Here is a 10,618-nt window from a genome sequence, read left to right as displayed (position 1 = left end):
TAAAATAATAAACATTACGTATATATATATATATATATAAATAAATATATATTTATTATAAACAATAAAATACAATTTTAAAAATTTAAAACCAAATTATTTCCCAATTTGAACGGGCACAATGACAGTTTGTGAAGCCTGGCCAGTGGTTCGGTTTGTTGGGTTCGTTCTATTTCGTTTGGGTATCACTGGCACCATGGCCTTCGCACTGAACTTAATCAAACCGATGGACTGTGGTGGCTTCTCTCCGTAGTTTTCAAATGCCAACAGAACAATTTGGTAGTCACCCAGTGGCAGCTTGACGGGCACAACACTATCATCGAGGAATAAGCCGCGAGCAAAAATGTGGCCCTGAAATTAAAACTCACACATAACGAGTGCCTAAGTTACATTTCTGAGTTCTTACCACAAATGGACACGAGTGATTGAAGTTGGTATAACGCTTGACCACACCCCACAAATATCTTCCATAGGGACTGTAATTTCTGCGGCTAATAATGTCGCACATATTAACCACAACATCCACCAAGAATGGCTGATATTTATTGCTGTAGTCACGCTTAAAGATCTTCATGTGAACCTGCAAGGGCAGATGTTAGACCTGTAGTTATTTAGTGAGTGATTCCAGCTTACCGACATATTGCTCACTGGCTGTAGAAGTTCCACATCCATTTCTGCCACTGCCAAATTCCAGTTGATGGCTTTCAGTCTGCACGAGGCATTGGCAGTGCGCTTTGGAACGGTTGTGCATTCTATGTTTGTTGTTTTATAAACGATTTTGGGTTCGCAGCACTTAAGTGGGAGGATAATCAATCAAATTTACTTAATTTATAATATTTATAACGTTTTATTAACAATATTTTTTACCACTTTCCAAATCAGCAGGAAGCCAATAAGAAACGCAAATGACGAACGCATGATGCCAACTAAAATTCGATTTAAATATACCACTTACATATAAATGTTGAACTTACACTTAAAAAGCAATTAAATGTATTGCAATTAAACGATATTTAAATGCGCAATTAATTGTTGCTGACATTTAATTGTACACTAAGTGGAGCAGCAGAGATTTGGGTAACATTAGAAATCGCTTAAAATCGAATTTAATCAACGAAAAACCGATATAAACCAACAATATAAATATAAAGTTCAGTTCTTATGCTTCTTCCTGATGACTGGTGTCATTGCCTGGACATACCACACGAAGCCACCGGCATGATCTGGACGCTTGACGCGGTAATTCTCCATAATGGTAATGTTGATTTTGTACAGCCCCAATGGACAATTGGGCACATAGGTCTCGTCGACGTATGCGCCGCGTGCGATTAAGTGCCCAGAAAACGGACAAGAGTGATTGAAATTCGAAAACCGACTGGAAATCTTTATAAAAATAACACCAAAGGGCATAAAGTTACGGCGGGATAGGATATCGCATAGATTAACGACGACGTCCACAAGAAATGGCTGATATTGGTTGCTGTAGTCCCGCTTGAAGATTTGAATGTGCACCTAAAAAGGAAGGAAGGTATTACTATGGAAGTATTATGTGTTTTGGGTGGTAACATCACTTACCGAAATATTGTGCAGTGGCTTCAGCAGATCCACGTCCATGTGTGCCACAGCTTTGTTCCAGTTTATGGGCTTTATGTAGCACACGGGATTAGCCGAGAAGGGAGCAACGCCCAAGCATTCGATATTCTTCATTTTATAAAGCACAGCCGGTTCACAGAGCTGTCCATAAATTATACAATTAATTCTAGGCTACGAATCATAGAGGAAATACTCACCACCATTCCGCAGAGTACGAGCTGCGGCACCACAAGTGCCACGAGGTACATGGCCAGCAACTGCCAGCTAAATTCACATTTTACCATCAATCCAAATTCAATCCATTTTTAATTACTCTAAAAACAAATAAATGCTTCATTCCCCCCCTGATCGCTGCTTGGTTCTACATGGATGACTTTCAGTGTAGACGCGTCAGAGGAACGCTCCCCAGCCAATGTACATGACAGCCAAATTGTCCAACTTGGTGGCTTCATCGATGAGAAAGTTGACTTGTCCCTCGGTGGACAGTGGAATGCTGTTGGCCTGCTGGCGCTTAACCTGTGGAACAGCAAAGATTAGACTCTGAAATGAGTTCTGCAGCAGAATTTCTGCGCTTACGTGTCCCTGCAGACGATCGGCAATGCGCTGCACGTCGTTGGTGATCTTTGTGGTGGCGGCAGCGTTGCGACTCTGCGCTCCCACATCGTAGACAAAGGGCCGCAGCATGGACATCAGTGTCTTGGCCTCCTGCTTGAGCAGCCGCAGCGTGATCTCGCAGCACTTGCGGTAGCTGCCTTCAACTCCAAGCGGCCCCATGGCTGCGATCATGTTCTGGGTCAGGCGGAATGGCACCATTTCCGGGTAGGTCAACAGTTCGCCCTGGTTGAACAGGCAGTTGAAATCGACATGGACAGCGTCTCCGTTGCGCTCATCGAAGAGTATGTTCTCGCCGTGACGATCGCCCAGGCCCAGGATGTAGCCTACCATGGACATGACGGCCACGGTGCGGATGTATGCGTGTCTCGCCTCATACCAGCTGTGGGGCGTGGCGAAGCGTTGACGCAGCCACACCTGGAACACGGGCGGATGGGCGGGCAGCAGCTGCTTGGTGAACACATCGCGCTTCTTCTCTATGGGATCGGTCAGGGGCAGGGCCAGCTGCTGCAGCTGGCGGCTGGACATGACCCCTCCCCGCTGTGCGTACAGCGCCATGCAGATGCTGCGGTACGACGACAGATTGGGCAGCCACTCGACCAGGCCGCACTCCTCATTGAACGGCAGCACGGCGTAGGTGCGTATGTGGAGACGCCGCTGCCTGGCTGGCGCATCCTGGTGCAGATAACGCTTGACCAGGCCATTGAACTCCATCAGCCGGGCATCGCGTCGCAGATCATCCTTGGGCTTCACCATCACATCGTACTCCTGCCCGTCGCTGCAGCGAATTGTCAGCTTCTTGGGCTTGGCCGCCGAGCGCAGGATTGTCACTTGCTCCAGGAAGCCGCTAATGTAGATCTGCTGGTAGGGAAACCAGTTGACAGGGCTGCCGCTTGCCGCCAGCGGGGATAGTGTCGCTGCGCTGGTCGACTCCAGGGAGAGTGGCATCGTGGGCTGCATGTACTTCTCGAAGGGCAGAAGGATGCTCGAGAAGTCCGGCTGGCTGCACAGCTTGGGCAGGCGCTTGTCCAGTTCGCTCAGCTTGTAGCTGCGATCCAGGGCAACGTCCTTGTTGGTCAACTCAATCAGACGCTCCGTGAGGGAGTTGAAGTCGTGCAGGAGCTTCTGGAAGGCGGCGTTCTGCAGCCGGCCATCGGTGAGCACCAACTTGCAGCGCTTGATCCTGTTGGCTGTGGCTGACTTGAAGTGCGGCAGCAGCATCCACAGCGACTGCTGGGGATAGTCCTCCACGAGACGGATGATCACATTGCGCAGCACACTGAACACCTCGGGCTTGGGATGGCAGAGGCGACTCAGCATCTGGGAGAAGACTGTGTAGAAAATGGGCGTGGGCAGGGCGGTGCAGCAGTTGCTCAGCAGATCGTTCATTTTCTTCACGAGCTCTGGGTTGGTGGAGGACTCGCCTGTGTCCAGCCAGAGGCTGATCAAGCGGGGCATCGACTGGTAGACATGCTCCCGGCCATACCTCAGCGACTTGGCATAGTTGAGCATGATTTGGAGCAGCAGTTCGTCGCTCTCGTGGCTGGCCGTCGCACCCGACTTGCTGCTCCCAGCCTCGCGCATCTTCTCCAGGAACTGTGCCAGCTGCACGTGGCAGCCCTCCGACTGGCGGTGCACGGCAATGGCCTCATGGAAGTAACGCAGAATGGCATCCGCGCACAGGTGCATCGACTCGGCATTGTACACGGCCTGCAGGTACTTGCCCCCGAAGTACAGATGCCGCTGCTCCAGCGACAGCTGCTTGGCATTGCCCTGGCACGACCCACGAATGATGGACAGCTGCTCCTCCAGGTAGTTCATGGCCATCACCTGATCGCCCTTCTGCCACAGCAGCCGCGCGCGCTCCAGGAACAGGCCGCTGGGCTTGTAGTCCGCCGCCTTGAGTAGGTACAGTTGTGCCCGCTGAAGCTGCCCCGCATTCCGGTTGATCTGCGCACTGTTCAGCCAGAGACTGGCCAGCTCCGTCTGCAGATGCGGCTGCAGGTGTCGGCGATCCGCGAGACGTTGCTGCAGCTCGGACAGCAGATTGCGACGGAAACTGTTGATGGGCTCCTGCACGCGCACCTGCGGCTGTATCACCTGCAGACGCGCATGCCAGTCCTCAAAGTACTCACGCATCAGCTGCTCCTGCCGCTCCTCTGCACTCTCCTGCTGCAGCTGCTCCACCAGCTGCTGGCTGCACTGCAGCTCGTGGACGAGATGAAGCTTCAGCACCGCATCGTAGGCATTCGCGTACGAATGCTGCTGCACGGCGGAGCAACTGCGCAGCTGCTCCAGCACCGATCCCCGCATGCCATCCAGCAGCGAGTCGAACTGCGGCCGCGTGGTCAGCGGCTGGCGCAGCGCCAGGCAGCCTTGGGCGCACTGTGCCGGCCAGTTGGAGGATGATTTCCAGTCGTCCAGCTCGTCGTAGCTGCCGAGACGCCAGAGCAGCTCCGCTTTGCACTCGCTGAAGCATTGCTCCGTGTATTGGTCCGAGAGACGCTGCCACAGGCCATCCGCAATCAGCTGAGCCGTCTTGGGCGTGTCCATCAGGTAGGCATCGATCATGGCGCGGATGTGCTCCGGCTGCAGGTTATCCGTGCTGGACAGCAGCTGCTCGTAGCAGGTGATCATGTCCTGCTGTCGCTCCACCAGACGATTCACCAGAATGTCCTGCGTGACGCTCATGTCGTAGCTGCGCGCCTGCACAGCGCCCTCCACGGAGTCCGAGTCCAGCAGCTTGCCGTAGACCTCGACTAGGAACGTAAACTGTTCCCGAATGCGCTTGGACTTGTCCTCACCCTCCTCTAGATAGCTCTCCAGGTAGCTCAGGGCACGCGCATACTCCCCGCAGTTGTAGCTGGCGCGGGAGACCAACAGCTTGGGTATCCGCCCGAGAAACTCGTGAATCTTCCCATAGTTGGCATCCACATCCTGGGGCGGTCTGCCCGCAGTGCTGCGGCCGTGCATGCGCTGCCATTCGCGTAGCCAGCGCTGCAGAAAGTCCAGCAACTCCGCACAGAGCTTCCCCGCGAGTCGAGGCACATGGCTGGAGTCTTCCTTGCGCTCCAGGACACTGCCCGCTGGCTGCTTGACGCCTGCCGTGTACTTCTTCGACTCGAACATCTTGAAGGCGTTCTCCTTGACGGCGCCCAGTTCCTGCTGCGCCTTGGAGCTGGAGCTGGCACTCTCCTCGTTGGCCTGCAGCACAGCGAGGAACTCCTCCAGCATGTGCTGGCCCTGCTCCGCGTTGCACTCGAGGAGCGCGTGCAGCAGAATGTAGGGACAGAAGGTGCTCAGCATGTTGCCATCCCGCTTGATGCACGGCTTGTAGGAGCTGAGCAAGTGCCGCGTGTCCTCATTCTGAATGTAATCGATGAGGCGACTGGCCCACACGAAGGCCCACTCCTCGTACGAGTTGTTGGAGTAATGGCTGCCAAAGATCGGCTGCTGCTGGCAGTTGCTCGCCCGCTGGCAGCTCGTGTAGCAGGACTGCAGCAGCGGCTCCATCACCTGGCGCATGCGCGCAGGCAGCGACTGCCAGAGGCGCACCTTCTTCTGCTCCTTGGGCGAGATGCCGCACACGGCGAGCGTCTCCTGGATGGCCAGCGAGAAGCTGTCCACGTGTTTTGTCTTCTGCTGGAACTGGTAGCCGCGGCACAGCGCGGTCAGCGCCAGCACCGCAAAATCATCGGACATCACGGTCAGCGGCAGCGGCTGGGGACTGTCAAAGTTGTAGTTGGACAGGAGGTAGCTCGCATCGAAGGCCCCCAGCTCGCCCAGGCACTTGGCCGAGGCCAGCTGCAGCTGTCGGTCGTCGTGCTGGCAGCCAGCCATCAGCACGTTGACAATCTGCTCCAGCAGCGGCTCCAGCGGCAGCTCGTTGAGTATCATTCGGTTGAGCTGCGTGCGACGGCGGCCAAAGAGTTCGCCCAAATGCTGCAGCCCATAGACGCGCACCTGCAGGCACTCATCGATGATCTGCTTGTGCAGGAAGCGCAGCTGCTCGAGCAGCTGTGGCGGTGAGTGCGCCTCCTCCCCGGCCAAGTCTAGGTGGGAAGTGTGCCGCTTAATGCACTCGCGGATGTTCGGGGAAACGTTCTCCATGCGCTCGAGGAAGTACAGGTCCGTGATGAAGTTTCCCAGCATCGAGGCATTGCGAAGTATCACAAATTCATACAAATCGTTCACTTGGTTCACGCTCTCACCATCCTGCAGCAGCGGCTGCAGCGTGGCCACAATGCGGCCCAGGGAGGGGCCCAGCTCCTGGACATTAACCACATGCAGAAATATGTGCCAGATCTTGAGGCAAATGCGCTGCAGTCGCGGCTCCTGCAGCGTGTGCACAAAACTGAGCATGGCCATGATCTTGAAGCGGAACTGGGTGACATGTTTCGCGCCCACAAAGCGCATAATCTGACCCAGACTGTACAGCGTCTCCTCCTTGAGGGGCTTCTCGAAGGACGGCTCACTGAGGCAGCTCTCAAAGTAGGTGATGACGCCCAGGAAGCGCTCGGCAATGAACGTGGCAAACTCCGCATTGGCCGACTGGCTGGACAGGGGCTGCTCGTTGCCCACGGACAGCTGCAGCAGGCTCTGAAATGATTTCATCACGAACGTGGGGTTGCGATTGAAGTAAATCAGCAGCTCAGCGACAGTTTGCTGTGGAGAGTAATAGAGGAAAATGTCAGCAGGGAAAGGCAGTAGTAGCGAGATCCAGCTCCCACCTTAACATCCGCATTCATGAGCTCCTGCAGACTGGATTGCGTGCAGGTAACCACCAGCTGAATGCAACTATTGGCCAGCTCTGGCTCTTCGGTGAGGTAAACATGTGTGTAGAGACGCAGAAACGAGATGGTGAAGAGCGTCGCAATGGGTTTTCGCAGCTGTTTGGCTATCAGCACGAGTACGCCCTTGCAGCGCGGCTCCACAATGCAGTGCGGCAGCACCATGGCCGTCAGCAGGCGATGATACTTGCAGGTGAATTCCTGCACGCACGAGAAGCCCAGCATTTTGGTGAGCTGCAAGAGACAGATCGATAAAGATGCTGGCAAAAGGAGTGTTTCCCCATCTACTCACCGCTCGCAGGGAACGCGTGAAGCGCACTCCATCCGTTAGGTATGCTGTGAGAGCCAGACGCACGGCCAGATCGAGGGCATCCCGCTTATACCAGTTCCATAGGTTCACCGTCTGCAGGCCATGGCGTGCACACATCTCCGTGGCAGTCATCACGGCCTCCTGGGCCACGAGAGAGTGCGTGTGCACCAGGAAAAAGAAGGTCATCTTGAACCAGTGGAAGAGCCAAATCTCATCGATGTCCGAATGCGCACAGGAGATGATTATGCGCAGCACGGCACGCTGCTCCGATTTGCTTTGTTCCGCCAAAGGCTTGACCAGCATTTGCTTGATGGCAGCGAGCATAAAGTGTCCCAACTGCTGCATGAAATCGGCAGACTTTGAGCTCAACGCTGGAACCAGCAGACTGAAGCTCTTCTCACTCACTTCCTGGAGGCCCTGCTTAAGCAGACGCAGGACCAGCTCGGGGCTGACTCCAAGCAGATCCAGATGATGGGCAATGAGCGAGGAATCCTCTTGGAATAGCAAATCCTTGACAATCAGCTCAAGTGTGGCGCTGCTGAGGTCGAGACTGGACGCGGCATTTGGCTTTGACTTGCCCAGAAACAGGCCCGGCAGCTGATCTGGCAGTGGCCGACACTGCGGGCAGTAGAGCTCCACGCGATCTTCCACCTTAAACGCACTCAGCTGGAAGCACAGTAGCAGGCGAATCACTTTACTCCGTGCAGACGGATGTCCTATGCAGGGCAGCGCCTTCAACAGTTGCTCTGGCTTGAGGAATCCCGAGAGATACAGCTGCGGCAGATACTGGCAGAAGGTCTCCTCGCTCCACTCAATGAGACTCATGTACTGCTGGGCATAGAACGACTGCAGCTGAGTGTGCGCACTCGAAGGCGTCTCCAGGCGGACGGCACAAAGGTGAACTAGCCCCTCGGACAGATGCCGCTGGAGAATGGCCAGCAGTTGCTGCTGCATTTGCGGCTTCAGTGAGTGGCGTATGCAGGCGATCTGCATAAGTAGTGCGCAGATCTCCAAGTACATCTGCAGCTCTTCGGCGCTGGAGCGGTGCCTGGACTCCTGGCTAACCAAATGCGTTGACAATTGATTCCAGTTGATGTCCATCTCGCTGGGCAGCTCATACAACAGAGGGAACGTTGCCAGCATTGCCGAATCCAGCTTGTCTTTACCTTCCATTAACTCTTGTTGGTTCTGCCATAGGATGAGCTGCTCCAACTGCTTAAAGGCTCGCAGTATGGCAACCATTTCCCGCCACTCATCTGTTTGGTGTTGGTTCTGCGGCAGCAGCTGGGAGAGCGACAGGGTCAAGGCCTGAACGATGGACGAGCGCATTTCGGGCTGCTTCCCAGCCAGCAGAGCCAACAGTGGCAGCAGCTGCGCGGGATGCGAGCGCCAGTGGCTCATCACGAGCTCCTTCAGCAGCAACAGTTGCTCCATCGAAGTCGCCGAACTATCATCCAGCACACCTTGAACGTAGTGGCTCAAACACTGCAGCAATCCCTCGTCGATCTGCAGGTTCTTGGACAAGCCCAGAATCTCATTTAGGAGCAGATAACTCTGATGCAGGGCCTCGCGGCCACGCAACTGCAGCACAAGCAACAGTTGGCGCGTGCAGACATCGAGTCGTTTCAGCTCCTGCTGGCTCATGCAAACCATTTCCAGCCACTTGCCAGCCATGGACCACATCATGGTGATGGCCTCCAGTATCAGCTGCGCGTAATGCGCCACATCGGGGTTGGACAGCCAGCTCTGGGAGGACTGAGACTTCAACACGCCGTGACAGTAGTCCAGGCTGGCCAGCTTCGTGTCCATGTCGCACTCCTTGAGGATGAGCAGCGCCTGCTGCAGGCTGCCCGAGAATATGTCGCCGTGTGTGGCATCACCAATATGGTGCGCATGTTGCAGTATCGCTATCAAACTCTTGGCATATGCATCCGCTGTGTCCAACGGCAGCTGGATATCCTCGAATGTGCATTGGGGATCGAATTCCAGCAGAGGAGCGGCATCACACGTGAATATCCGCAGCGTAAGTGTCTTGTTATTTCTCGCAGACCCTTCGCTGTAGTCAAGTGCACTCAATTGCACATGGATCTCCTGCAGGGCCTCCACATAGGCCTTCACCAGGCGCTCGTACAGCTTCGGATGATTCGAGCAGCAGGAACTAATGATTTTCCTCTGCAGATTGAGGCACTGGCTGTGGTGAAATAATAGGCATCATTCTGTATATCATTTTATTGCACACCTTACCTGCCATCTGCACCCTTGCCCAGGCACTTGGCTAGTTTGTTCAGCAGCCACAGCAGAAATGTGTCTTGGAATTTGTTGTTTAGCTCCCGCACCAGCGAGCAACTGATGAGACTCGGCTCCTGGCAGAGTATGTCCTCAATGACTGTGTATGCCTGCGACAAGTTACCTTCGTTCCGATTCACCAGATTATACAGCAGCTTCCACATTTCCTTGCGATGGTTCGCCATTTCGCCAAATATATTTAATAATCAGCAAAATAATCAAAAAAGCAAAAGACCGGCAAAACAGAGTGACCGCGGATATCGATAAAATATACCAAAATATATTGTCTCATGTTTAAAATATACCGCACTGCTGTAGCAGCGCTGCCAGATGAATGTAATTAAGCTGTCTTATTTTTCTTGTGCTTCCTCTTGGGTCGCATAATCTCCCAATACCAATTAACAGTGCCATAGGTTTCTTTGATTCCTCCAGAATAGGTTTCCAGGAATGTCAAGGCTACCCAGTAGACACCCAATGGAATGGAGGATGGTAAATTGTTGGCCTCAAACACCATGTCGCGAGCAAAGAGATGACCCTGAAAAAAGTTTAGTTTGGGGTTATTCCGTTCAGTGGGGTGAATTCTATGCTGCTAGTTACAACAAAAGGACAAGTGTGGTTGGCGTTCGTGAACTTTTTCAATGTTCTCCACATCACTAGGCCGTAGGGTATAAAAGACTTTCCAGCTATGAGGTCGCACGCTTTAAACGAAATGTTGACCAGAAATGGTTTATACTGGTCGGTATAATCCTTTTTATGAAGCTTTATATGCACCTGCAAGTAGATGTCTCTTCTCAGATACCATTCGCTAGAAAGGAGTAGATTTTTTCTTACGGTTGGATTCCTCAGCGGTTCTATGAGATGACAGTCCATTTGCACAAGCGATTTCTCCCAGCTCAGGTCTTTGACGTAGCATGTGACATTTTCCACAAACTTTGGATTGGGTATGCAATCCATTTTTGTGGATTTGAGTACCAAATCGGATGCAAATCCCTGTTGGTGTGTGTGTCAGCATCAGACAGATTCAATG

The 10,618-nt window shown here is 53.4% G+C and overlaps 3 protein-coding genes across 3 annotated transcripts; all 3 read right to left on the bottom strand.

Moving 5' to 3' along the window:
- Positions 1–96: 96 nt before the first annotated feature.
- Positions 97–801, bottom strand: LOC117592257 (the record flags this gene model as incomplete). The annotated part of the gene is made up of 3 exons (XM_034285902.1): positions 97–351; positions 407–580; positions 634–801. Coding segments are annotated over 3 exons (597 nt in total), but the record flags the coding sequence as incomplete, so codon positions are not given.
- A 103-nt stretch (positions 802–904) lies between these two features.
- Positions 905–1,938, bottom strand: LOC117582819. The gene is made up of 3 exons (XM_034270865.1): positions 1,791–1,938; positions 1,576–1,734; positions 905–1,512 (listed from the first exon to the last, which is right to left on the bottom strand). Exons 1-3 carry the CDS (start codon positions 1,875–1,877, stop codon positions 1,153–1,155), a joined length of 606 nt encoding a protein of 201 aa, XP_034126756.1. The 5' UTR covers positions 1,878–1,938; the 3' UTR covers positions 905–1,152.
- Positions 1,939–1,954: 16 nt separating this feature from the next.
- LOC117582813 (serine/threonine-protein kinase ATR) lies at positions 1,955–9,851 on the bottom strand. The gene is made up of 5 exons (XM_034270851.1): positions 9,550–9,851; positions 7,288–9,496; positions 6,936–7,229; positions 2,170–6,870; positions 1,955–2,109 (listed from the first exon to the last, which is right to left on the bottom strand). Exons 1-5 carry the CDS (start codon positions 9,774–9,776, stop codon positions 1,984–1,986), a joined length of 7,557 nt encoding a protein of 2,518 aa, XP_034126742.1. The 5' UTR covers positions 9,777–9,851; the 3' UTR covers positions 1,955–1,983.
- Positions 9,852–10,618: the final 767 nt, after the last annotated feature.

The sequence above is a fragment of the Drosophila guanche genome, unplaced genomic scaffold (assembly GCF_900245975.1).
Source record: "Drosophila guanche unplaced genomic scaffold, DGUA_6, whole genome shotgun sequence".
NCBI classification, from domain to species: Eukaryota; Metazoa; Arthropoda; class Insecta; order Diptera; family Drosophilidae; genus Drosophila; species Drosophila guanche.
Note: the sequence above shows the minus strand (reverse complement) of the source record. Positions and strands in the feature narration are given on the sequence as shown.